The sequence below is a fragment of the Mus pahari genome, chromosome 10, assembly GCF_900095145.1.
Source record: "Mus pahari chromosome 10, PAHARI_EIJ_v1.1, whole genome shotgun sequence".
Classification (NCBI taxonomy): Eukaryota; Metazoa; Chordata; class Mammalia; order Rodentia; family Muridae; genus Mus; species Mus pahari.
Window position 1 is genome coordinate 39,909,167 of NC_034599.1, and position 26,289 is coordinate 39,935,455.

Below are 26,289 nucleotides of genomic sequence, written 5' to 3' on the forward strand. Positions count from 1 at the left end.
TCTGTATAGCCCTGGCTGTCCTAGAACTCACTTTGTAGACCAGGCTGGCCTCGAACTCAGAAATCCGCCTGCCTCTGCCTCCCGAGTGCTGGGATGAAAGGCGTGAGCCACCATGCCTGGCAGTTTTCTTTATTTTTGAGACACGATCTCAGGTAGCCCAGGCTAGCCTTAATCTTGATCTTCCTGCCTCTACCTCCCAAGTACTGAGATTGTAGATGGCAGGTGTACATCACTGTGCCCAATTAACAACTCTCTTTCTTCCTTCTTCCCTCCCTCTCTCTCCCCTCCTTCTGTCCCTTCCTTTCTTTGTCTTTTTTTTTTTTTTTTTCTTCGAGATAAGGTCTGTCTGTATGGCCCTGGCTTGCCTGGAACTCACTATGTACCAGGGTGACCTCAAACTCACTGAAATCTACCTACCTCTGCCTTCCAAGTGCTGAGAAAACCCAGCAAATAGCACTAATCCAATTAATTGTTTTAAATTACTGTCCTAGTATGTATGCTTTCTGTTGCTGTGATAAACATCATGACCAAAAGCAACTTAAGGAGGAAAGGGTTTATTTGGCTTACACATCCCATGTCACAGTTCATTCAGTGAAAGAAGTCAAGGCAGGAACCGTAAGGCAGGACTTGAAGCAGAACCATGGAAGAGTGCTGCCTGCTGGCTGGTCTTCCTGTCTTCTCAGCCTGCTTTCTTCCACAACCAAGACTACCTGCTTAAGGGTGGCATAGCCCACAGTGTGGGCTATGAATCATCAATTGAATAAATGCCCACAAAATTGCCCGCAGGGCAGTTTAATGGAGGCAGTTCCTCAGCTGTAGCCCCATTTCTCAGATGATGTCAGTTTGCATCAACTTGACATAAAACAATAACACACACACAGAAGCCCTGAACAACCAACAGTTATTATTAGTTTATTATTTGGGTTTCATTGTAATGTTTCTAATCTTTGTTCTCCTTATTTCTTTTTTTTTCTTTTTTTTTTTTTTAAAGATTTTATTTACTTATTATATGTAAGTACACGGTAGCTGTCTTCAAACACTCCAGAAGAGGGAGTCAGATCTCATTAAGGATGGTTTGAGCCACCACGTGGTTGCTGGGATTTGAACTCTGCACCTTTGGAAGAGCACTCGAGTGCTCTTACCCACTGAGCCATCTCACCAGCCCTCTCTTTATTTTTTAGCAACATATGAAAGTAAAGAGCCTGGAGGATGCAGAGAAGAATCCCAAAGCCATTGACACCTGGATTGAGAGCATCTCTGAGTTACACCGTTCCAAGCCTCCTGCGACTGTGCACTATACCAGGTGACAATAACTACAGGCCACTATGTAGTCTTGGCTGACCTCCTGCCTCTCTGCCTCCTGCATGACAATACCTGGCAGAGAATGACTTCACCACTGTAGTTTATAGTAAGTGTCACCATTGGTGACCCTTTGCTCCCGAGGAAAGGTCAAAATCTGGGGGTAAACTGGATCAACCTGAGGTCCTTTAAAAAAAAAAATGTACATTTACATTGTACTTCATGTGACATAGGAAAGTTGGCAGCTCCTGACAGATTGCATGTGCAAAGATGAGAGCTTTCTGCTATGGTTACTGAGCGGCTGCTTCACACTATGCCCTGGGAAATTTGGTTTTCCAGTCTAGGGAATCTCAAAACCCTGGTGTGCCCAGGTGAGGACCTGGTTTAGAGGTGGCTAACGTCATTGCTCAATGAGTCCACTTCATGTTTTCTTCTCCACTTTAGGCCCATGCCCGACATTGACACTCTGATGCAGGAGTGGTCCCCGGAGTTTGAAGAGCTCCTGGGAAAGGTGAGGGGAAGGAGTAGGGGTAATCCAGCATCCGGCCAGGGCCCCGGGTTCCTCTTTCTGTCAGCACTCCGACTTTTTAATGGAACCGGAACTCATGAGAGAGAGCTGCATATCAGAAAGCTTGAGCACTTGGCCAACTGACATGCTATGTAGCCAGCACATTAGGTGGTAAGCAGCATCCTGCCAGTCTTCCAGAAACCACCTCCTCTCCCCCCACCACAGTGACCATCGTCCTGGTTTTTTATTTTCTCTAAATCTAAACAGCTCTTCCCCCCGCCCATCCTCAGTGGCGGAGATTGAACCTAGGGCCTCACACGTGGTAGGCAAGTGCTCTACCACCGAGCAGTCAGAGTATCAGCCCTCTGAGCGCTCCGCACCCTATGTCCTCCTCTTCTCCATGTGATAGAGCTCCACCCATCTTGTTCTGTGTCTTTTTACCCATTTCCATAAGTGAATTGTGCACCATGCTATGGGTTGCATGTAGGAGACAGTTATCTGATGAGCATCTGGTTAGTCCCCGGCTTTCGTGTGTCTCAGTGCTACCGCTGGGACATTGTACTTCGCAGGCGTGTGATAAACGTGTGATAAATGTGTGATAAGCATGTGATAAGCGTGTGATAAACATGTGCACCTATGCCGTTGCCTTAGATGCTACTTTGTTTAGAGCTGTTTATGGTCGTCTAAGAAATTGATCTCATTTTTAATTGCCAAGATATTTAAATTTTATCTATCTGGTCATCTTTTTTTTTTTTTTTTTTTTTGTCTGCCTGTCTGTCTTTTTGTCCTCTAGTAAGAGAAAAACTTTTGAGACCATTCTCTTTCTTTTAGAGACAGGCTCTCACTGAGTGTCCTAAACTGGAACTGACTATATAGCCCGGGTTGGCTTCCAACCCATGGCAATCCTCCTGCTTCAGCCTCCTGAGTGATGGGATTACAGGATGAGCCACCACATCCAAGTAAATCCAGATTTTTCCCTCCTTTAGTCCCATACAGACTGACATTATGATGCATTCACATATACTTAGCCTGCTTTCATCGCCTCCCTATTTGTAGCTTATGTCCCTTCTGCTTTCATAGCGTGGATATTGTCATCTTTCCCACTCTCCCTTAAGGCCTCGTTTTCCCCTTCCTTGTTTCTTAGCCTCTTCCAGCGCTTATCCCACATAAATACATATATAAAAATATTAACAGCTAGAGGCCTCATGGGGGCGATCATATTGCTATTTGTCTTTCCGTTGTGTGAATTTAATTTTGTCTTTATGGCTAAGTGAAATTCCGTTGTCTATGGGAGTCCATTTTCATTATCCATTCATCTGTTAGTGGACATGTAGACAGAATCCATTTCCTTGCTGTTGTGACTAGAGCATCAATAGACATGGCTGAGTGAGTGTCTCTGAGTCAGGCATCCTTTGTGTGTGTGCCCAAGAGGGTAGAGCTGAGGATGTACGGACATTCTATGTTTAGGTTTTAGAGAAGCCTCCATACTGAATCCTAGCACAGCACTTAGCAGTTTACATTCTCATCAGCTGTGATGAAGGCTCTTCTTTTCCCCATCCCTGACACCAGATGCCAGGTGCCATCTGTCTCCTCGACACTGGCCGCTCTGACTTGTGTGAGATGGAAGTAGAGTAACTTTACTTTGCTTCCCTTAGCCATTGAGGAGATGAATTTGGGTTCATTTTTGTGCAGAGTGAGAAGTGTGGACCTAAGGTTACTTGTTTATTTTTTGTTTTTTTGAGACAGGGTTTCTCCGTGCCGCCCTCCTTCCTAATGTCATTCTTTATAGGTGGATTGGGTCTTGCCAGTTCTGGTGACTACACAGGCTCCTTTCCTGGACCTTTTGGTCTGCACTGTCTTGTGTGGCAGTACTGTGCTCGCTTTGTCACTGTGGCTCTGTGGTATAGTTTGAGGTGAGATAATGTGACACCTCTGGCTGTGTGTTTTGTTTAGGATTACCTTGACTACTGTGACTATCTGTGGTCTAAATTCACAGACGAATTTTAGAAGTGTGAAGAATGTCACTGGAGTTTTGATGGGGATCGCTTTGCATCTGTATACTATGTCCAGTAGTGCGGCCATTTTCCCAGGACTAATTATAATTGTGAGGTGAGCACAGACGGTTGCCATGGTGTACATGTAGAGCGCAAAGGAAACTTTGTGGAGTTGGTCTCTCCTTCCACCTCTGGGTGGCTACAAGGCTTGCAAGGCAGATGTTTTACCCACTGGCAGCAGTATATATTCTTAATGGCTGAGCCATCTTCCCAGTCCCTTTGTTTGTTTGTGACAGTCTCTCAATGTAGCCCCAGATGGTCTAAAACTTACTATGTAGACCAGGCTATCCTGGAACTCCTAGAGATCTATCTACGAGTTCTATTTCCCGTGTGCTGGGATTCAAGGGCCTTTTGACTGTGGACCATCCTGTCTTTCCACCAGGTGAGTCTGCCCACTGTGGAGATCGATTGCAGCCTGGCTGAGTACATTGACATGATCTGTGGTAAGCTCCTCCCCAACCTTCCCCAGCCCCGCCTCTGGGATCTGTGTTCTAGGCCTTTGGAAGGGCTTCCTGTTCCCTGCACAGTAATGTCTTGGTTTACAGTCTTCACTGGAAGCCAGCTATGCCGTTTACAGCCTCTAGTGTGGCATTGGGGCTGAGTATCAAACCCCAAAGTAATATGTCCCACTTGGGAGGGGCTGGCATCCTCAACAAAAGGGCCCCAGAGCCAGAGATGTTGGTCTTCATCCTTGCACGTGCTTGTCTGTTGCAGCTATCCTGGACATTCCTTTCTATAAGAGCCGGATTCAGTCCCTCCACCTGCTCTTTTCGCTCTACTCAGAGTTCAAGAACTCCCAGGTGAGACAAGAGGCATGCTCACCGCAGCTGTCGCAGCTGTTGGGGGCTCTGCTGGGGTTGTCCTCACCTGGGCAGCAGAGGAGGCTGGGGCGGGGAGGTGAGAAGACGGCCTTCAGCTGGAGCTCCCATGCACACAAACAAGCAGCTTCAGGCGTGCCAGCAGGAAGGAAATGGAGCACAACTTTGTTTTGAAGGAGATGGACGCATTGCTGTCTCTTTCAAAGGGAAAACTAATGTGTGAGCTTGGAAGCAGACCTAGGAGAGAAATTAAGTGGTTGTTTTGTTTTGAGACATGTCTAACTGTGGTCCAAGTTGACTTGGAACTCACGGTGTAGCCCAGCCTAGCTTTAGATTCACAGTGATCCCCCTGCCTCAGCCTCCCAACTGTGGGGTGACAGGCCTGTGCCAGCACTCTCAGTTTAACTTAAAGGGGTTTTAAAGTGGTTTTCCTTGTTAAAATGCAGCAGCCAGCGTATTGCAAACATGTCCTCTCCTTTCTTGCAGCATTTTAAAGCTCTTGCTGAAGGCAAAAAAGCATTCACCCCTCCGCCAAACTCTGCCTCCCAGGCTGGGGATGCGGAGACACTGACTTTCATCTGAGTCCCCTCCTGGGGCTGTGCTTCAAAGTTAGATGAAGACGTGGTCTCTGTTGGCAGCTTAACGTCTCCCTGCCCCACAGCTGGGCTCTGGCAACATGAACCCTGCTGCCTTGTCCTCACGGGCAGGACACACCTTGGTTACACCCACCTTGTCCTTGCAGGCAGGGCATGCCTTGGTTACACCTGCCTCCCTCCCATTGCCTTTCCAGTGGAAGGATGCAGCCACTCTGCTGTGGGCCTCTGAGTTGGAAGAACTGGCACGCTGAGAGCCCCAGGACACACAGACTGCTCTGTCAGGTTGTGATGGAATACATACTGGTTTTCACCCATGGCTCCTGGCTCGTTACTGTCCCATTGCCCTGATGATCTCTAGAGTGAGGAGGGTCGGGTTGGGGGCCTCACAGCAGGCCTGCCTCTGCTTCTGAGAATCATGTCCTTCTATTTGACCTTCTGCAGCCTCTCACCTCCCTTTCTCCCCAAGCAGCCCACAACCCCAATCTTCCCCAAGGCAATCATGGACATCTGCTTCTACAGTCTTACATTCTTTTATTTTACTGTTGTTGGTGTTGTGAGACAGCATCTCCTGGAGCCCAGCTTGGCTTTGAACTGTCTGCAGGCTAATCCTGAAGGCCTGATCTTCCTGCCCCCACCTCTACCTCCCAGGTACTAGGCCCACAGGCATATTCAGCAAACCCAGCTTCTTCTTAAATTTGTTGACCTACTTGGATAATAGACCAAGACCCTCATTTAGATGGGCGCTTGCCCCTTACTAGCAAGGAAGCAAATGCAGTAATTTCCAGACCTCTCTGGGCATCCTACCCAACCCACAGCATTAGATCAGACTATATTTGCCCAGTCACATGCCAGCATAGTGGTCCAGGTTTCAGCTGTTCCTTCGTGTGATGTTTTCATGGAAACTTAAAAGGTCAGGCCTAGGAGAGTTTTCAGCCAGTCAGATGCAGGGAGGTTCCCGAAAGGTGGCATGCATCTTACACATCTTTGTGAGTTTTAAAATAATCATATTTATTTTAGACTGGTTCTCTGTACAGCCTAGAGTGGTCTACATTTTACTATGGAGCTCAGACTAGCATGAACCCATTATCCTCTTCCTTTTGCCTTCTGGGTACTAGGATTACAGGCCTGAGCCACTGTGCCCACTGTTCACCCCTTCACCTGCATTCTTTGAACATCTCTCATGAGAAATTGAGGAAAGTGTTTCTTTGAGTTCTGCAATATGTTAAAATCCGAGGAGTGGGTGGTGGGAATGCCTAACTACCACTGGTGGCTGAGAAACGCAGGCAAGAGCATGTGGCTCCAGGGAGCATGGCTGTGGCAGTGTTTGGAGGAGCTACTTAAGTGAGGTGGAAGTGGAGGAGAGATTCAGGAGCAGTTTGGAGTGGTATCAGCTGGTTCCTAGCCAGGAAACCTGAAACCATTCTAGAGGTTTTGTTGGGTTTTTGTCACTGTCTTCAGACACATCAGAAGAGGGCATCATATCCCATTGCAGATGGTTGTGAGCCACCATGTGGTTGCTGAGAATTGAACTCGGGACCTCTGGAAGAGCAGCCAGTGCTCTTAACCACTGAGCCATCTCTCCAGCCCCATTCTGGATGTTTTTAACAAAGGACATCTAACACAATAATTTGGTGACAAAAGTATGGGGAAGCAATTGACAAGACGGCACAGCAGGTAAAGGTGCTTGTCACAAAGCCTGGCCACCTGAGGTCACCCTGGGACTCACATGGCGGAAGGAGAGAACTACCAAAACTTGTGTTTTGTAAGCCACATGCACTTGCACGAACATGCACACACACACACACACACACACACAGCGGTGCATGGTAGTTTAAAGGTTAGTATCTAGGAGGTGGCTGTGACCAGATGGTGCTGAGGGCAGGGGATTGCAGAGCCTCACCCACCACTGCAGGGACTTTGAGCAAGGTTGTTGCTTCCTCTCCCACCTCCTCACCTCCCAAGACAAAAATGCAGACCAGGAATCAGGATCCAGCAGCACAAGAATGAGGAGTTTTCCTTTGTCCATGTGGAAGCTCTGAGCCCTGCCCTTGGAATTTTTATGGGGACCTCATTGCACAGGCTTGATTGACTCCAGGACAAATTCATAGAAATAAAACCAGACCCAAAGATTGCTAAGATGCTGGGGAGGGAACCCAGCAAGACCTCTGTGTTTGGTCCTCTGTGAGAGACATGCTAAGAGAACCAAGGATGAAGCTGAGATATTTTAGGCTTCAGCAACTGAATGGGTAATGGAGCCATGTACTGAAAGTGGTGAAAAAGTGGTGTCACAATGGATTGGGGGGGGGGGGAAGGCTCCCCGTCAGCTTGACCAACACACACAGACTGTTGATGTGTCTTACAAACCAGCTGTGATCACGGCAGGCTTGAGCCCATGTTGCTGCTTCATTCGGACACTAGGCCAGGCTCTCTGCTTTCTCCCCATTAGCGTCAGAATTTGCCTTCTGGGGAGTGGAAGTGTGCTGTGATGGCTCAGATGCTCCTTCAGGTTTTCAGGGAACAGACCACAGTAGCTACAGCTCTTCTGGTCACTACTATGCCACATTAGACTAACAGATACTGAACTGCTGCTCCTGATGGGTACACAGGTGCTTGCTGTGTGATCGAAACATTTAATACAGAGAAGACTGGCATGGTCCCTACACAAGGATAATGTGACATGGAAATTTGTGAAGGGGTCCATAAAACTTTTTTTCTGTTTGAATCTGTTGTATTTTGTACAGGGCATTATCCTCTTGCTACTTTGTGAATAAATCTGCTTAAAATGTCAAAAAAAAAAAAAAGAAAGAAAGAAAAGAAAGAAAGAAAGAAGGGGAAAAGGAGGAGGAGGAAGAAGAGGAGGAGGAAAGGCTTATGCACTGGCAAAGCACTTGTGTGGCACACACAAGCCCTGCAGAGGAAGTGGGGTTCATTTAAAGCCTACTTGGAAAACAGGGCGGTAGAACATGGCTGTGATCCCAGCACTTGAGACGTGAATGCAGGAAGATAAGAAGATCACATTGTCTGTCCAATACTGAATTCAAGGCTAGCCTAGACTACGTGAGTCTCAAAAAACAAACACAAGTATATTTTGAAGAAATGAACAAACACGTCCTTCTTTGGTCAAAGGAGTTTACTGTGTGTGCAGCACTGACCTAACCAGTAACATGAGAAAAATTACAAAACAAGATACCAAGAAGGGAAAATAGACTCCACACTCTGCTGTTTGCCAGTCATTTTCAGGTTGCTTTTTAAAAAGTATTAGCTCTTTGGAGCTCAGCGGGCTCCTGCTTTCTCTGTGCACCTAAAGCTTCTGGCACTGTTGGATTATATACCCACTGTGACCATCCCCTAAAGAATAGGATAGGGCAGCTAGGTTTGGTGGAGAATGGCTGCATGGTGGGAGAGACATGCAGAGAGGGAAGCCACCAGCCCTCAGTGCTCAGAACACTCACAGTGAATTGCAGAAGGCCAAACATGGGGAACCCAAGAAGGCTCTGGGCCTTCCTCGCTCCTGGGGAATGTGCTTAAAGTGCAGACACTTGTACAAAACGATGCAGAGCTACATGTCGTCCAGGGAGCCAGCCCACCTGGTCACCTCTTCTTGCTCATCTTGTGCTAACACCAAAGGCTGGTACCCACAGGCTCCAGCCAATGGGGGGACTGATGCCCAGTGAAGACAGCCTGGGGTATGACTGATGATGCCCAAGAGAAGGTGGGCACAAAGGGTAGAAAGATACGCAGCAAAAGGGACTTATTTGTGCTTGGCCAGGTCCCTGGGCAAGGGGCTGGTTCCTGAGCAAAGGACAGTTTGGTTGTATACAGAGAGCAGGGGCTAAGTTTTCCCTGAGGGAACAAAGCTGCATAGCATAGGAAGGATATCTGAGTTGTGCAGGGACCCTCCTGTCCCCCACATAGGCATCTCTCTGCCTACTGCACAAGGTGCAGAGAATACTAGGGTAGGACATAGAATAGGCCCATCCCTTAGACGTTGGGTGACACCTGAACGCAGCTGGCCAGGGTTCCATCTGTCTGGACCAGGTTATCACATGCAGGGCCCCAAACTCTGTGAGTGCAAGGGGCTAGTTCTGACCAGGGGTCTGCCAAGGGTACCCATGCCTTGCAGGTTAGAGTGCAAAGAGATACACATGCATGACCCACAGGGTATCCTTGCCAGGCGGGCCAGATGGCAGTGACATGGTTTCTTCATGGTCACAACAGGGACAGGCAGAGGAAAGCTTGAAGGAGCCACCGGGGTGGGCATTCTGGGGAGTCCACAGGCCACCTGGGCCTCATGCCTCACCATCAAGCTCAGAGCCAAATCTCATCACTGCTTACACTGGACACACGGTAGATGTAGCCCAACATCGGGAGACGGATGAAACCTGTGGGTCAGAGATGCCAGGGGATTAGGAACCCTGGTTCTCTGGAGCTCGGGGAGGTCCCTTCTGTTGGCAGCACTCAGGGGCCTTGGGTATAATAAGCTCAGGGATGGGAAGAGGAGGTGGAGGAGAACAGTACCTCGGCTGGTGAGGAGGCCACCATGCTCGGCTTCTAGAAGCTCTGGACGGCTGCTATGCTGGGCCATTGGCCGCTCTGTTGCTTTCCCTGTGGGTGACAAAGGGAGTGGTGCCCAGGACAGGGCTTTGCCTGATGGGACATGTCTCCTCCTAAGAACCAGGGTCTCTCTTTCTTAGAAGTTCTGAGCATTAAGCACTGGTCCCGGGTACCTCTGAGATCCGGAGTGAGGTCATTGAGCTGAAGGTTGGATGGGAGGGACATGTTCTCCCGTGGCAGGCGCACGTTATTCAGTTTCAGGTTATTGGAGTCACTACAGGATAGACAAAGGCTAAGATAGACCCTGGTACCACCAGATGGGTAGTCTGTTTTGAGGCTCAAGCCAGACCTAGAAATCCCAGGTTGCCAACTGTCCCTTTACTGTAAAATCCAGCGATTTGTTCTTTAGTTTGGCCCATCTGCCCAGCCCCAGGAAGCATTACCTAGATATCAGAGAAGGACGCCGGGAAGGGCCTGAGGACAAAGAAACCATGTCACAGAGTCAGTGTGACCTCCCATCCTGGGCTCTGCCCCCTGCCCTTTCAGACTCAAGAGCACTGAGCTAAGAAGTCTATCAAATACCCGGTCCTGGCCCTGGGACCAGAGATCGCTTTCCAAAGCCCTTCCCTGCTTCCTGTAAGGCATACAGCACCTATCCATCCCTGCTTCCTGCAAGGCGTACAGTCTCACCCATGGCCTCTCCCTACCCACCTCTGCCTGTAGCTCTGACGCTCACCCTCCAACTTCACTGTTACTCTTCTCCACCCTTGACCTCCCCTGCCTCTGGCCCTACCTTTTGTTTTCTTCTCTTTCCTGCAGACCAGGCAGGCCACCAAGGTACTGAACCCCACTAGAGTGCCCAAGGCAAGTCCTCCAGCCACAACGATGCCCAGCAGTGGCACTTCTATCCGTGTGGCCAGGAGCCCTGCAGATTGTCCTCTTGTTAGTTTCCACATGAGCAGTACCCCCACCCTGACATTCCACATGTCTGACTACTCAGTCCGGCATGGCTGCGGATAGCTCATTCACAGGATCTACCCACAGGACGAGTCTTCCCTTTCCATTCCAGGACCCCTGCACCCACCTGAGGGTTTACCATGTTAGTTGCTCACCTGGAGCTGGAAGTGAAGCGCTGGTGACACCCACGTCATTGGTGGCCACCACTGAGAGGTTGTGTGCCAAGCTCCGGAGCTGCAGCTGCACAGTGTGGTTGGTGAGCCAGGGATAGTTCTGAGCATCCAGCACCAGGAAGTCAGAGGCATTGACAGTCACTGGCCCATCCTGGTCAATCCAGGTGACATTGGCAGGCGGGTTGGCCCGCACCAGGGCAAACAGGACAACCAGAAGGCCTGGGCCCTGAGCTTCCTGGTACTTGGCTCCAACCTGGGCAATCTCTGGTTTGACTAGAGCAGAGCAGAGAATAATCTTTCATTACAACCCTCGACTTTGGCCCTTTCTTCCCAAATATGGATGGGAGAAAGGGTCTGAGCCGCTCTCAGAACATTAAGGAACAGGTAGTAGGGTCTGCTGGTACAGCATCAATTCACAGTGATTAAGAGTAGACAGCCAAAAAAAAAAAAAAAAAAAAAAGAGTAGACAGCCATGGGCTGATGAGATGGCTCAGCAGTTAAAAGCACCCGACTGTTCTTCCAAAGGTCCTGAGTTCAAATCCCAGCAACCACATGGTGGCTCAGAACCATCCATAACAAGATCTGGCGCCCTCTTCTGCAGTGTCTGAAGACAGCTACAGTGTACTTACATGTAATAAATAAATAAATCTTTAAAAAAAAAAAAAAAAGAACACTGACTGCTCCTGAGTTCAATTCCTGAGTTAAACTGACTGGTTCTGAGTTCATTTCCCAGCAACTACATGGTGGCTCATTCATGATCATCTATAAAGAGATCTGATGCCGGGAGTGGTGGCGCACGCCTTTCATCCCAGCACTCGGGAGGCAGAGGCAGGCGGATATCTGAGTTCGAGGCCAGCCTGGTCTACAAAGTGAGTTCCAGGACAGCCAGGGCTATACAGAGAAACCCTGTCTCGAAAAACCAAAGAGAGAGAGAGAGAGAGAGAGAGAGATATCTGATGCCCCTCTTCTGGTATGCAGATGTACATGCAGACAGAGCACTCCTACATTAAAAAATACATTGTATACACACACACACACACACACACACACACACGGTTTTGCCGGGCAGTGGTGGTACACATTTTTAATTCCAGTGCTCAGGAGGCACAGGCAGGAGGATATCTGAGAGTTCAAGGTCTACAAAGCTTCTAGGTCCACAAAAGTTCCAGGACAGTCAGGACTTTTATATAGAGAAAACCTGTGTTGAAAAACCAGAAAAAGAAAAAAGAATAGAAAGCTACTGGGGATGTGGTTCAGTGGAAGCGGAGGCAGGGAGGATTTCCAGTTTGGGGTTGCTTTTGGATAAATATTAAGATTGTCTTAAAATTTTAAAACCTGCACTGGGGATATAGCTCAGTTGGGAGAATGCTTGCCGATCATGAGAAAGGTCCTGGGTTCAGTCCTCATACCACATAACCCTATGGTCTCTGTACTGGGGAGGTAGAAACAAGAAGATCAGAAGTTCAAAGTCACCTTTGGAAAAAGTCTCAAAGTATAAAAATAAAGAGTAGAGAGTCAGACAGAGGTCTAGATTTGCATCCTGGACCTACTTCTTAATTGTTGGACAATTAAATCTCAAAATGTAGGGCAGACTGCTTAACTTGTGCCTCAATTTCTCATTTGTAAAATAGGGATGAAAATAGAAATTCCCTCATATCGTGTTTATGAATGTCCCGTTAAAGCTAAATGTGTCATGCGTATGAATAATCTTAGCACTCTGGAGGCTGAGACAGGAGATTGGCAAGTTTGAGTCCAGCTTAGGCAATGTAGTAAGACTGTCTCAGGGATACTTACATTGCACATTGAGGATGACAGAGGCATTCGCTGGCCGGCCACTCCCTGGGTCCTGCAGGGAGCAGTTAAGCTCATGTTGGGAGCGCTGGGCAGTGACAGTGAAAGTGCTGGTACCTCCAGAGAAGGCGTCCCCGCCCACACTCAGCAGTCGGGAGGTAGTGGCTTCCTGTAGCTGTCCATCCAGGTACCAGGCTAATCGGGGAGTGGCAGAACCTCCTGCAACCCGGCAGGTGAAGGCATGGTGCTCATTCTCCCTAAGCGCTCTCTCAGCCCAGGTCTGACCATCAATTTGCGGCGCCAGCTCCCCTCGACCTGGAACACAGCAGGCAGCCTCTGGGCGGGACTTGGAGAGACCGCGGTGAGGTCCAGTTACAGAGAGGTAGCCGGCCAAGAGTCAGGGCAGCTGGTTTCTCTGACCAGGACCTGGATAGACTTATGGTAGGGAAGTAGGGATAGGGGAACCCAGCCCTGGAGACTGGATTGGATATCTTGAGAGGAGATGCAAGCAAGGAGGGTTTGGGCAAAGGATGAACAGGGGTATACCTGAACTTAAGAGGGCAGGCAGGAGCAGGAGTGTGTGCCGAAGGGTAGCTTGGCTTAGAGGCAATTCCATGGTGATCAGGGACCGGCCTCCAGGCTGCTGAGAGAAGGGTAACAGCCATGTAAGCCTAACAATTCCTGCAGTAATTTACCATGCACTGCTGTAGACTGGCCCACAGCGGCCAAGACACGGGCACAAATAGGCACAATCAGCAAGACCCAAAGGAAGAGACCTATGGCAACACTTCGTCACTGTGCGGGGACAGAGGCCAGCACTGACAGTAGATGACCACAGACAGACAGACAGACAGACAGGCACAGGCGCACTTCCCCTTCCCCCCCAAACGATCGTCCTTCTCTTGACCCGGTTCACTCCTCGCTGGCCTTGGCTCTCCCTCCCATATCTCGCCATGCACCGCTTTTCCAATCTCCGCTGCTCAGGTGGACTTGGGCCTAGCAAGAAAGCGTCGCGGATCCGAGGGTCGCTGGAGCATCCTGCTTTCGGGGCAGCTCACCTGGCTCCCTCCCGGAGCGAGTCCCAGCAATTGCTCTAGAAGGCTGAGCACCGCAGTCCGCTGCAAGGGCGGGGCCCGCGCCAGGCAGGACCAATCGCTGCCCGAATAAAGGCAGGTGGCCGTTCCAGCCCCGCCCTGTCCCGCCTCCACCCCCCGCCCCCGCCACGGCCCCCACTGTGAGGCTGGTTGGTAGGCAGGCGGACACAGAGCAGACGCAGTCAGAGAGTCCCGGAAGTTTTATTGGGTCCTGGTTGGGTCAGGGTCCCCCCTCTCCATCATCCGGCCGGCCGCGCTCAGCGCCCGTTGCTGGGCGCGCGCAGCTGCCCCATCATGTCGGCCAGCATGCGGTTGCACAGCGCGGCGTACGGGTTGAGCAGCACTAGCTGGCGCCGTGCGAACGGGCTGCCCAGTCGCGCAGCCTTCTCGAAGTCCCTGCGGGCGTCGTCGTCCCGGCCCTGAAATCGCGCCAGTAGCCCGCGCTGCACGAAGCTCTGGCGGGCGGCGCGACCCCGGCCGCCGCTCAACGTCACCGCGCGCTCCAAGTCCTCCAAGGCGCCTGCGGGCGGACGGGGAGAGGGCGGCGCAGGTCAGCCGTGCCGCCCTCGGCGTGGGCAACCGAGCCCCCGCCCACCTGCCGAGCAGTCCATCCCCTCCTTCGTGCGGCCGACTTTTGAACCACGAGGGATTATTTCTAACCCGAGATGAAGGGTTGCTGGAATCGGCTTGTGGGCCGCCCAAGGGCAGAGCTGAGATCAAAGTCCAAGTCTCTCCCTGGCCTTGTTTCTGGTATGTTCTAACATTGATGCACCCAAACGTGAATGTTTTCTAGAGGATTTGGCCACTGGGTTAATGAATCCATGAATTGTCAAATAGTTGTAGTTCACACAAGTGAAGCCTAGCGCCTACTGTGTGTTTGGTGGCCCACTTTGAATCCTAGAGTTCAAGAAACCTCATTAGCGACAGAACTGTTTCCTGCTATAGTCTACTCTTTTCCACTGGAGACTACGAAAAGCGGCACTCATCCCATTTTTCTCCTTCATTATCTCCACGGTCTTCATTACTCTGTATCTCATTTCACTGGAAGAAGGTCGTGGAGCCAGAGCTGGCTGCACGGTTTTATTTTTGTGATTCTCAGAGGAACGTACTTGGATTGAGTTTCAGAACTCATCCCGGAACCTCAGGCAGCCAGTTTAGGGTTTCTGTTAGGTCCACCGGCTGCTTTCTTTGAACCCTGCCTCTATTCATATTCTCTAGTTTCCTAAAGAGGCTGCCAGGGCCCTTGCACTACTCAGCACCATCGTAGAGAATGGCTAAGCTCCCCCTGTAGGTTCAGGTTGGGACTGCAGACTGAGCAGCTCTGGGACAAGCTCAGTTTCCCTCTTCACAGCTAGTCTGCAGGATTCCAAGCCTCTACAAGTGAGTTACCTCTGCATCTCCAGGCTTTCCATCTGTAGGTTGTCACCAGCAACCTATGGCAGACAAGCCTCCAAAAGCAGTTCTTGGGCTACATCCTACTGTCATTAGGATGGCGCCCAAACTCTCTAGTTTAGGTTCTAGGAACACACCCCACAGGTAGTCATATCTATGGCCTGGCCTCCAACTCCTAGGCCTGTTCCCTCCATCCTATGATCCCCATTCCAGCTACAGAAACCGAATCCATCAGGTTTGATCTAGATACCTTCCCTGCCCAGGCCAAATCTCTGAGTGACAACCACCTTCTCATCTGACCTTGTAGTTTGTCACCCCTGGATCTCAGCTCACCTCTGCAGGGCTCACCTTGCCACCCTTCCCTGGGGACCGCTCCATCCTGGAGAGTGGAAGCTTCCCAGGCCTATGTATTCTCTCCAGGCCTCTAGAGACTGGATCGACACATTGCTCATCTTTCAGAACTTGCCCTTCAGGAATAGTTCCCTATGGCCGCTTCCTCTCAGATTTGCCCGCTGAGCCCCCTGGAGAGCAGTCTCATGGGATTTAGAGCCCTGCCACCTGGGTTCCTATTCTAGCTCAGCCACTTCCTGGCCTGAGGATGATGAGGAAGCTACTCAGCCCCTGTATTCTTCCTTTTCTTCATCTCTACAAGGGAATGACAATACATACCCTCTAGGGGGGTCATAAGGATTGTTACTACAGCCTAGTTGTGTGCATAATGCCTAGTTCCCAGTAACTTCTATACAATCATTTTATCCTCTTGCCCTGAACTTCAAGCCTACTGCTGCCTAGAAGGTTCTTATTAAGTCCATGAGCAGAATGGAGCCTCCTGGTTCTCATATAGTCTCATGAAGCTAGCAGAACCTATACTGTCTTGGATTTTATAGGTAAGAACACAGATGTCAGGGAGTTTAGTGTCTCTGTTTCTCTGCTGTCCACCCACAACCAACTCATCTCTGCCCTTCATGGGAGGGGTCCTTTCTGTGGAGGATCTCTGGTGCCTCCCCTCACCTGCTACATCCCCTTGGAGCCGCCGGGCTTGGGCCCGGTTGTTGTAGGCAGAGGCTCTGTCAGGTAGCAGGCGAATGGCTTCGCCAAACCTCTCCAGGGCTGTGTGGAGGTCCCCAGCTTCTGCCGCCCTCACTCCCTGCAACTCCAGGGCCTTGGAGTGCTCCAACTGTGCTTGAGGGAAAACTCCATCTGCACCAGGGGAGAAACAGGCATGTGTATGGTAGGGAAGAAAACGGAAAGTCACCTTGGGCTTTGACATTCTGACACCCAAACAAGCTGACCGGGTGTGGGTCACACACAGCAAGGTAACTTGCAGTCAGGGGTAGTCAGTAAAACCGGAATCTAACATTGCTAAGAGACCAGAGAAAGAGGCACTGGGTGGTTCTCCTTGGCTAAGAGAAGCTCAACAACTTGTTCAGTGGTGACTTGCTCTAGACCACAGCCCCAGGATGTGGAGCTTAGATCCGAACCCTTTTCTTCAGCTTTTTGGCTTCTCCTCATTTTGCTTTACACACTCTGACACAAAGGCCACCAAAACCATCCCAGGTCATGAAAATTACTCCAGATGTTTTTCAGTTTTTCACTCTAAAGCTTCAGTAAGGCTAAGGCTTCACTCCTGCAGAAACAAAGCCCCAAACATCTCCATTATTAGGCAATGGGCCATGCTGTTCCCCTGGAAGAGCTAGCTCCGTGTCTAGCTTATAACAATGTGTAACAAATGAAGCTCTGCCTGCTGTCAGGATGGGCCAACTGAGCCACCACCCCTCTCTGCTTGTCTTCCATCCTTGCTGTGGAGAGGGTGGGTGTGATGTTCAAAATGTCAAATATTTCAGTGGTTGACTTAAGCCAGCACAGATAAGCTTGGATCATGGAAGGTTTTAGTGGTAGGCTTAGAGGTATGGGACTGAATGACAGAGAGAAACTGGCTCTCTCTTGGGAGATCCACCCCTGCCAACACCTGACCCACACACTGAAATTCAGAGGACCCCTCAGACTTGTCTCTGAAAGAACCTGCAAGGGTAGAACGAGGGGTCCGGCCTCACCATGTCCTGTAGGAAATCTCAGGGGCCTTCCAGGTGGCCTATGGAGGGGTAGACACCAGTGTCAAAGGCTCACCTTCATCTCCCTCCTCTGCTTCTTCCAGGTCCAATCCAACAACATCTCCAAAGGGGGTATCAGGGTTGAAGATGGCCTGCAACACTGCCTGATCATTTGGAGTTCCCATGATGCCCAGCTCCTAAGGCCCAAGAGGTAACTCAGGGGGTGAAGGAAGATTGGTGGGGACAGGGTAGAGCCTCCAGCTGGCAGATGCTGTGAATGGAGGAGGTTCTGTTTGGGGACCGCCTCAAGTACTATTGGGTGCCTTCCAATCCTTAGTCCAGCCTCAGTGGCCGGGGTTACTGACCTGGCAGGGTGGTTTTTCAGTATTTCCCAACCCCACCCCACCCCCACCACAGAATAAACAAATCTTGTTTCACCTTTAAGGTGGAGCAGAGATGGAAGGTATCCATATGCTTTCATTTTATTGTAGTCTGTTTAAAAACCACTACTTAACCTCCTATTAAACAAGATAGGCAGACAGTAACCCAGCCCTTCCATCCAGAACCTCTGGGGCCCTGGACACACGTCACTGCTCACTGAAGGACACTCCAGACAAGTGAATAGTAGAGTGATTCCATCTTAAAGAAGGGAGGCTGGAAGGCATTAGGTAACCCACTTACAAGCCCCTCCCTCCCCCGCCCCACCCCCAAGGCCAAAAGGAAGCTCAGCAGAGTGCGGCAATAAACTTGACATGTTTATTAATTAAACTATCACTTAAATAAAAAAAAGTGCATAGAAAATAAACATGTTTAAAAACTCCTTTTTTGTTTTTACAACTATGTACACTTTTTACTTTTACATTCAGTCTTTCGTAGAGAGCTTTCAGCATTATTATTTTTTGAACTATTAAAGTATTTTCCTTCATCCCTGTCTCAGGGAGTTAACACTGACGGACTTTAGACACATTTTCCTCCCCCCCCCCATTTTGTCTCTAACCAGAAGCTTGGAAGAACACAAGGAAAAAAAGGGAAGCAAAGAAAACAAACAAAAAACCCCAAAAGATCCATTGTACACAACACAGCTGCAGGGAGATGTCTGATTCTAGAAACGAAGCTCGTCATTGTTCAGCTTGGGAAACAATTATTCAACTACCTGTATTTGCTAAGGAGACTGTTAAAGTTCAAGAAAAGAAACACCACAAGTCTATTTTTTTCTTGGTTGAAAGACAGAACTAGTGTACCCCAGAACAAGATACCAGAAAGCACAGAACACAATTTTCCCCTAAATGCAGGTGGTGACCCCAACATTCATAACCGAAAGCAGAGAGACGAGGAGTACAGGTACCGACTGGCAACGTTCACAGGCAGGAGGAACCCAGGCAACAGGTCTGACAGGTCTGCTCTGCACTTGTGGAGCCAGCGCCAGCGTCACCTGGAGCCTGACACTTTCCTGCCCCACTAGCAACTGTAGCACAATCCTTATCTATAGTGTTAAGAGAAGTAAAAGCCATGGACTGAACTAGGCTTTGTTACAATGGTGCATTCCTATATTAGTTCCTATATATATATATATTTATATTTATTTGAAAACCAAAACAAACAAACAAAAAGGTTGCAAGTTTTCAGAGTGTGAGACTTGACTGGTATTCATGATTCGGCACAAAACTATCTGCTCAATAACTTTGTATTGCTTTAAAATGAAGGAAAGGAAACGTAAGATTACACCCAGCCCTTTGCAATGACCCGCTTTTCCTTAAAAAACAACAACAACAATAACAACAAAAAACAACTTGGTTTCTATGAAAAAGAATCCCAAATCCAATAAAAGTTAACATCAGATGAGGCTGTGACCTCTAGTATTTTCAGGTATTTGATTGAGCGTCAGTCCTTTAGAAAGATACATTCATTAAAAGATTTTTTTTGTATGTGTGTTGTATTTTTTTATTTTATTTTATTTTTTAGTTTTTTTTTCTTCTTTTCTTCTTTTTTAAAATCAAGGTTGCTGCATGGTGCTTATTGGATTGGCCGGGGTTTGACAGAGGTGAGCTGGGTCCTGAAAAAGGAGTTTGGGTTGAAAACCTAAGAAGTGCCAGGGCTTCCTCCTTAATTGTGATTGGTTTAAAAACAGGGAGGGGTTGTGCTGGACATGGTGGGCAGCACTGAGGGAGCCCAGGGACCAAGTTCCGACCAAAGGGTCAGCGCCATGCAGCTATTCTGGTTACACAGTTGTCACTGGCCACCAGGAGATGCAGCCACGACAGGTTCTAGCAGCAAAGCCGGAAGTGAGCTGGCTCTCCGAGGACCCTCGAGGTCCACAGCTGTCACTCCTGAGGTGGTGGGTTGCCCCTTGGGGGATTCTTGGGAATGACCCAGCGCAAAGTCCTCAACCTGCACTTTTGTGCGGAGGTTCTCTTGGTCACTTTCCAAACAAAGCAGATGTGTTTTGGAGACAGCTGTGCCTTCTGTTTTGTTACCTTCTCTCCCGCTTGCGGGGATACTCTGGCTTATCCCCCAAGTTGCTGGCAGGTATGCTGAATTTTGGCAATGGACTCAAGGCTGAGCTGAAAGAGGAATTTCTCGATTCTGTGGTTGACAGTGAGTGGGAGGGCAAGGCAAACCAGCTGGAGGAGGAGGAAAGGTGGGTTCCCCCCTGTCCTCAGGGATTGGGGTTGTAGGAAGAGGATGAGGAGGGGGCTCACAGTACAGCATGGCCTAGCAGGGCAGTGACTAGGTCTGCTAGCTGAGTTCCCCCCACCCTCTGACTGGCCTTTGGGTCTCTCAGGATGAACGCATGACCCATCAGTGCATTTAATCTTTCAGTAACAAATGCAGCTTACATTTTTTTTTTTTCATAAAAAAAAAATAGGAATACAAGGATTTACAAAAAAACCTCACACAGTGCAATAAGAAAGGAAACCAGGCGCTAGTGGAACCCCTTGGGCCACTGCGTCTTGTTCATGGGCAAAAGGAGGGTGGGAGGTGAGGTCTGGGTAGAGTGCTTTTCCCCAGCCCCCTGCTGGCACTTCTCCATGATGACAAGGAAATCTCTGCCATCCTGGCCACAGTGCTGGGCTTCCACAGTGGAAACAGTGACAATGTTCCAGCAAAGCCACCAGACAAAGTTCTTAAGGTCACGGAAGGAAGGGGAGCCCAGGATGGAAGGCACAGCAGAGCCACGAGTCCTGGCAGAGTGTTCTGGGCTGCATCATATTGCTTTGCTGACTTCCATAAGAGAAAGGGTGCCCTGCCCTCCACTCGGACTACGCTACCCTGAAACCTTGTGGCAGGCGCAGAGATCTGCTTGATCGTGAGTGGTCATACTGTGCTTCAGGTTCACCAAGCTGCCCCAAGAGGGCAGGAGGCGGTCAGTGGGTCTCTGCAGGTACAAGGACTTGGTGGGCAGAGAAGGAAAGGAGGTGGTGGATGAGGCAGATGTAATGGCGAATGTCAAGTTGCAGCTTCTTGGTTGCTAACTCAGAAAGAGAAAGGAGAGCGAGATGGAGCCTGCTGCTTCCCACTCTGGGGCTGATCCAGAGGGAGAGGGCAATGCAGCAAAGAGGAGACACTGGTGTGCTAAGGTACTGTACCCTCAGTCCTTGGCCCTGGAGGGCAGTGGCCTAATGGAGCGGGTGACCTTCTTTCTCAATTACTATGAAGAGTAGACCCAAGGAACATTTATGTCAACGGGCACAAACAAGCTACACAGGGAACAACAAAAAGTACACTTTCCAGGGGGAAGCTGGGCAGGGAAACCAGACTTTGTGTGGACAGCTGAATATTTTCTCTCACTTCATCCTATGAAAATAAAAAATCATTAAAAACCGATCTTCTTTTAAATTAGGATAATACCGCAGTTTAAAAATAGCCTCGTCATAAGTGCTTCTCCCTATGAAGTGCTTCGAATAGAAAAATATACAAAATATATTTACATTATAAAACCTTAAATAGTAAACTGTAAACAGAACAGAGGAAAATCCAATGACTTAATTTAACAGGTTCAAGACACTGTCTTGGGGGAAAGAAAGAAACATTTGCTGCTGGCTGTCCACATCCTAAGGAGTAATCAGGGCAGTAGTGTCATTGAATTTGCTCAGCCGAGGGCTGCACACGGGTGGCAGAGGTCCCTTAGCACATGTGGTCTAGTCCCCCAAGTTTGGGGCCTTGAAATTTGATTAGTGTTCTTTCAGCTGGACCCTGACCTTTTAGAAACTCACCTTCCTATGTCTTCAGAAAGGGAAAAGAGAGCAAGCAAGTCCTAGGAGGGCTGGGAGTATCCCGGCTATAGGACTCAGGATGCTGCATGACTCAAACCCTATATGAATAATCTTTAGCCTCTTGTTTAAAAAAAAAAATCTCGCTACATATATCTCTTTAAAACTCTCAATGGAGCTTTATGAGATCTCCAAATTCCGTCTGGTTACGGCCAATGGCTTCTGTCCACTTCCCCACCTGGAGTGCTTACGGGCTTGGGGGACTTTCTGTAGGCACTTCCTATACCAAGTAGGGAGTGCCCTTGAGCAGGGAGGCAAGCTCCCAATACCCAGAAAGAATGGGAAAGCAGCACATGAAGGATGGAGGAGGGGAGAAGGGAGTAAAGAGAGGGATGGAGAGGGAGCCGCTCCTATCGTCAAGAAAGGTCACTGGCTATGGTAAGGCTCACAGGGTAACAAACACTCCCACTTATAGCCACAGGCTCAATGTTTGGTAATTAATTGGCACAACCCCAAGACAGCCTTTTGACACCGGAGGTGCTAGGAAACCGTCTCCCAACCAAAGTGAATTCTTAAGTGGGCAGATAGTAGAGAAAACCACTAGGCCATTTGTTTGTTCAAAAGATGGCCACAGGACTGGCCTAACTGGCAAACTACCAGGTATCTCACCAACCCTGTATCTGGGGTCTTGTCCGACCCGTCGTTTTTAGGGAGAGGGCTAAGATGAGGATGACAAACTGCTCTCTGAGGACATGCTCAGACCCCATCTCCCACTGTAAGGAAACTTCTACATTGCTCCTTGCAGGCAAATTCTCCCAGGAACCAGTTTCCCAGGTTTTTCGACAATCAGAGAGGGCCCAGGAGAAAGTCATCTGGGGATCTTTTCTTTGAGACCCTTCTTTCTCACATGATGTGTATGTAGGACACTAGGGACCAGCCAGAAGACCCTCAACTGCCCGCTCAGTCCTTGGAGCTCTTGGGTGCTGGGAAGTCCTTCAGCATGGCTTTGGGTGGCCCTGGGTCCTGGTCCTCCATCATAGGAAGATGAACAGCTTTAATTCAGGAACTTTCGGCATTTTTTGGCGCCACAGTTGCAGGGTAGCTTGTTGCTGGCGTCCTCAATGGGGAACTTATAGTCATAGGTGAGCTCCTCCCCCCGGTAGATCTTACGCATGGCGAAGATGACAATGTGCTTCTGCCCATCAATATTGATGACCCGGGAGTAGCAGTTAGGCTCACAAGAGTGATTGATGAAGCGTGCAGCATTTCCATGCATGGTGGCATCCACTACCTCCGAGTCATCAATTCGGAACATGTAGCAACCAATGCCCTACACACGAAGGAAAAGGAACCATTTTATTTACTTATGATTTTATTGAAACAAAGCTAAAGTCTTACAAATGCTAAGAAGGCAGGCAGTGTACTATGGAGCCACATTCCCAGCCCTGAACTTAAGTGCTTTCTTTTAAGTGCTATGGGACGTGGGTGAGGAGGGTCAGAGGATAACGTATGGGAGTCAAATCTCCCTTTCTACCACATGGGTTCTGGGGACATAATTCAGGTAACCAGGCTTGACAGCAGGCACCTTAACCCACTGAGCCATCTTAGGGTTGGTCGTAGGATTTCCCTATGTAGCCCAGACTGGCCTTGAACCTGAGGCTTCCCGTGCTGGATGACAGGCATAGCATTGTCCTACCTGGCTGAACTTATCACTCAGGTTTAAAAACACTTGCTACGCTGCCCCTGATGTTACTATAGCCACAGAGGAGCAAAGTTTCTCCTACAATTTATACACTTCTCAGAGTACCTGTTTTTAACATGCTGAGAAGGGGTTTCTAGATTACAGGCACTTGACTGGAGAAAAACTGTAGCCATGTAGTTTTGATCCTGGGATCCACAGACCAATCATCAAAGAGCAGCTTTATTTACTAATCTTTAGAGGAGGTCAGAACAGTTATGGGCTCATCGCAAAATATGTACAATGTTTTAAAAAGGTTTTGGGGACTCAACTCCGCCTTCAAACCACAGCGACACCAGGCCAGCGACAGCGACACCAGAAGCAGCTCCCCACCCGACGTGAAAGCCTGCTACTCTTCTGAGACTCCAGGATCATGCTAAGGTCTGACGGCCCTACCTACAGCAGAGAGGAACCCAGACAGTGAGCTGTGGCACACACCTTGCTGTCATAGTACTTCTCACGTTTGTCGGTCTGGATGGAGCGGATGACGTTGCCGGCGTATTCAATCACCATCTCTCCTGCATCGATGTTTCTCTTACAGAAAAGACCCCGACCATGGATGGGAGACCTTGGCCATGGAGACAAAAAAAAAAAGGCACAAATTAAAATGTATCGATGTACTTTTTATGTGTATGAGTGTTTTGCCTGCATGTATGTATGTGTACCATGTACATGCTTGCTGCCTGTTGCGGTCAGAAGGAACTGTAGTTACAGACAGCAGTCAACAACTGCTGGAAACCAGGCTTGGGTCCTCTGCAAGGGCAGGGAGTGTTTTTGATGGCCGAGGAATCTCTCCAGATTCCAAAACACAAATTTTTCAAATTACTATGAACTGTACTGACAAATAACTAAACACTAGTGACTACTCCGTCAAGTACTGCAGGAGTGGGACATGCCCTGCAGTAAATCTATAGAAACCTCAACAACCGAAGGAGACATGCCACTCTGGTAATTTGGTCCACTTTGTTTGGAAAAATGTTACTTTTCTCAAATTCTACAACCACAGCCCTACCTGTAGACACCAACCGCCTCCTTAGAAGTCTTCTTTAAGTGCCGGAATCGCATGGGCATTGGGAGATCCATGCTTGTTGCCCTCCTAAGAGAGAGGATGATGTTATGAACTCAGTGTTCTGAGGAGTGTGTTGAGGGCACCCCAGAGTGAGCACACTGTTCACTTCTAAGAGTGCCTCAGACCCTCTGTCTGTGCCTCCTGAGCCCCCACTACACCTGATTCACTGTAGGTTTTCTCGAGACAAGGTCTTCTTTGTGACCCAGGCTAACCTCGAACTTGAGGCAACACACTCCTGCCTCAGCCTCCTGCGTGCTGGGACTACAGGCATGTGCCCATGCTGACTAGCTTCCTAATACAGGGCTCTTTAGGACAATGGTGACTGGTGTCACATAAACAGCCATCAGCATAGATTACTGCTAAAGAGCACATGCACCCTACAATTACTCAAATTTCTTCTATTTCCTATTTTTTGTTACTAGCCAGCTACTGCTGCTTCAGTGTAAAATGACTTGGTCTTCCAAATGCTACCCAGGAAATTGCCATCCCACAACTGCCCCCACACTCTTCTGGTTTCTTATTTGTTTTCTTTGAGACAGTGTCTTATGTAGTAACTCGGGCTGGTTTTTCTCTGTATAGCCCTGGCTGTCCTGGAATTCACTTTGTAGACCAAGCTGGCCTCAAAGTTAGAAACCCGCCTGCCCCTGTCTCCCGAGTGCTGGGATTAAAGGCGTGCGCCACCACGCCCAGCTCTGGCTCGCTTTTAATTTACGCTCAGAACGTCGCTGGGGCTGATCTTAAACCTGAGATCCCCTTGCTTCTAAGTCCTGAATGCTGGGATTACAAGTGTGTAGCAACATGCCCAGCTGAAGAGTGGAGCTCTGATGACTAGTAACAAATTTACAAATATTAATGACTGTTCCACATCACAGCCTACCAGAAGAAGCAGTCGTCTGCTGTATATCACACTAAACCCTTGTTGAGTGCAGAGCTGCTGGAGCGTGAGGTGTCAGCTGGCTGGGCAGGATTACATACCGTGCGGACTTCAGCTGGACCTCTTCCTCTTCTTCATCGTTAGGGTTGTATTCGGGGGGCTGTCGATGTTTAGAAGCCAGGAAGTTAAACATGTCAAATGCTGACTTCCTGGAGCCAAAAGATTAAGGTTTGTTTTTAGAGAAATGTTCTAATAAAGGAGTAAGGATGGTGCCGTTACTACCGAAGACCTCAGAGGGCAAGCAGGACAAGAGCTGTCATTAGATAACAAGCCAGGACCTCAAATGCTCGTCAGACAAAATGGAACTTGCCTCAGGTGGACCTCAGCCCTGGCCGAGCCGTGAGGGTTCAAGGGGGGTTCATCGGCCTCTTCTGGTTTGTGGAAACGGAATTTGTAATTCCGACAGTGCTTGGCGCCAGCCAGCTGCTCAATCAGAAACACAACGGCATCGTGGAGGATCCCCAGCATTCGCAAGCCGTTCACACCTACAGAAGGAGAGGCACCAGGGTGGTAAGCCGGTGTAGCCGGCAGGAAGCTGCATAACACCAACAAAGGGTTGTTAGAGAGTAGCAGCCATAGGCTACCGGGCTCAGAGACAACAGACATTGAAAAGTTAGCCTTAGCATGCTAGTGAAATAATGGCAGACCCATCTGTCAGTAAGGATGAACGGTTACCATAAACTGCTCTCGCCAAGCTCTGGCCTGACTCCTGTGTGCGGAGTGTATACAAGTGCCATGTGCCACTTCATTTTATGCTCATAACGGCCACCCAATGTGGGAATCACAAGGTTCTTTTTTTTTGTGAGACTGAACAAGAGCCTCGTATATACTAGGTAAGTGCTCTGAGAACTCAACACACCTCATCTTCACAATGGTATAAGCATTCAAATTTCCTCTTTATCTTATAAGAACATTTCTATAGTGAGAATTTTGGTTTCTTTAAGACAAAACAGCTGGGCGTGGTGGCGCACGCCTTTAATCCCAGTACTCGGGAGGCAGAGGCAGGCGGATTTCTGAGTTCGAGGCCAGCCTGGTCTACAGAGTGAGTTC

At 49.1% G+C, this 26,289-nt stretch overlaps 4 protein-coding genes across 12 annotated transcripts in view; 1 reads left to right on the plus strand and 3 right to left on the minus strand.

The window, feature by feature from the left end:
• The window catches only part of Ift46 (intraflagellar transport 46), a 16,627-nt gene extending 11,036 nt beyond the window's left edge, over nt 1–5,591 (plus strand). For both annotated transcript variants that reach the window (XM_021207058.2, XM_029543816.1), the window contains exons 8-12: nt 1,182–1,303; nt 1,744–1,810; nt 4,244–4,304; nt 4,576–4,661; nt 5,166–5,591. In XM_021207058.2, coding sequence (XP_021062717.1) covers nt 1,182–1,303; nt 1,744–1,810; nt 4,244–4,304; nt 4,576–4,661; nt 5,166–5,261 — 432 coding nt within the window. In that variant the 3' untranslated portion in view covers nt 5,262–5,591. The remainder of the gene's footprint in view (nt 1–1,181; nt 1,304–1,743; nt 1,811–4,243; nt 4,305–4,575; nt 4,662–5,165) is intronic.
• A 2,796-nt stretch (nt 5,592–8,387) lies between these two features.
• On the minus strand, nt 8,388–13,907 carry Tmem25 (transmembrane protein 25). Of its 4 annotated transcripts, none has more exons than XM_029543249.1 (9): nt 13,809–13,907; nt 13,297–13,393; nt 12,754–13,065; nt 10,942–11,232; nt 10,623–10,754; nt 10,273–10,303; nt 10,003–10,103; nt 9,794–9,880; nt 8,388–9,657 (listed from the first exon to the last, which is right to left on the minus strand). In XM_029543249.1, the coding sequence occupies exons 2-9, from the start codon at nt 13,364–13,366 to the stop codon at nt 9,584–9,586; spliced, it is 1,098 nt and encodes a 365-aa protein (XP_029399109.1). In that variant the 5' UTR covers nt 13,367–13,393; nt 13,809–13,907; the 3' UTR covers nt 8,388–9,583. The 4 variants fall into 4 exon arrangements, with proteins under 4 accessions (XP_029399109.1, XP_029399110.1, XP_029399108.1 ...); XM_029543250.1 differs by having other exon boundaries at nt 13,297–13,390; nt 13,710–13,875; XM_029543248.1 differs by having other exon boundaries at nt 13,297–13,390; nt 13,658–13,875.
• A 122-nt stretch (nt 13,908–14,029) lies between these two features.
• Ttc36 (tetratricopeptide repeat domain 36) lies at nt 14,030–17,640 on the minus strand. Its single transcript, XM_021207999.1, has 3 exons — nt 17,364–17,640; nt 16,248–16,436; nt 14,030–14,364 (listed from the first exon to the last, which is right to left on the minus strand). The coding sequence occupies exons 1-3, from the start codon at nt 17,470–17,472 to the stop codon at nt 14,102–14,104; spliced, it is 561 nt and encodes a 186-aa protein (XP_021063658.1). The 5' UTR covers nt 17,473–17,640; the 3' UTR covers nt 14,030–14,101.
• Nucleotides 17,641–18,028: 388 nt separating this feature from the next.
• The window catches only part of Kmt2a (lysine methyltransferase 2A), an 81,717-nt gene continuing 73,456 nt past the window's right edge, over nt 18,029–26,289 (minus strand). For all 5 annotated transcript variants that reach the window (XM_029543345.1, XM_029543343.1, XM_021206517.2 and 2 more), the window contains 5 exons: nt 25,550–25,724; nt 25,281–25,388; nt 24,249–24,332; nt 23,675–23,804; nt 18,029–22,828 (listed from right to left, as the gene is read on the minus strand). In XM_029543345.1, the coding sequence (XP_029399205.1) occupies nt 22,553–22,828; nt 23,675–23,804; nt 24,249–24,332; nt 25,281–25,388; nt 25,550–25,724 (773 nt within the window). In that variant the 3' untranslated portion in view covers nt 18,029–22,552. The remainder of the gene's footprint in view (nt 22,829–23,674; nt 23,805–24,248; nt 24,333–25,280; nt 25,389–25,549; nt 25,725–26,289) is intronic.

Bases quoted from the DNA above. Each gene is read 5' to 3' on its own strand.
- Tmem25 (XM_029543248.1), bottom strand. From the start codon at position 13,705: ATGGCGAGATATGGGAGGGAGAGCCAAGGCCAGCGAGGAGTGAACCGG. The intron at 13,391-13,657 runs GTCAAGAGAAGG...TTCTCTCAGCAG, and splicing joins GCCAGCGAGGAGTGAACCGG to CCTGGAGGCCGGTCCCTGAT. The intron at 10,755-10,941 runs GTGAGCAACTAA...GACAATCTGCAG, and splicing joins CGCTTCACTTCCAGCTCCAG to GGCTCCTGGCCACACGGATA.
- Ttc36 (XM_021207999.1), bottom strand. From the start codon at position 17,472: ATGGGAACTCCAAATGATCAGGCAGTGTTGCAGGCCATCTTCAACCCT. The intron at 16,437-17,363 runs GTGAGCCTTTGA...CCCCTGGTGCAG, and splicing joins AGCAGAGGAGGGAGATGAAG to ATGGAGTTTTCCCTCAAGCA. The intron at 14,365-16,247 runs GTGAGGGGAGGC...GTCCGCCCGCAG, and splicing joins GCTCCAAGGGGATGTAGCAG to GCGCCTTGGAGGACTTGGAG.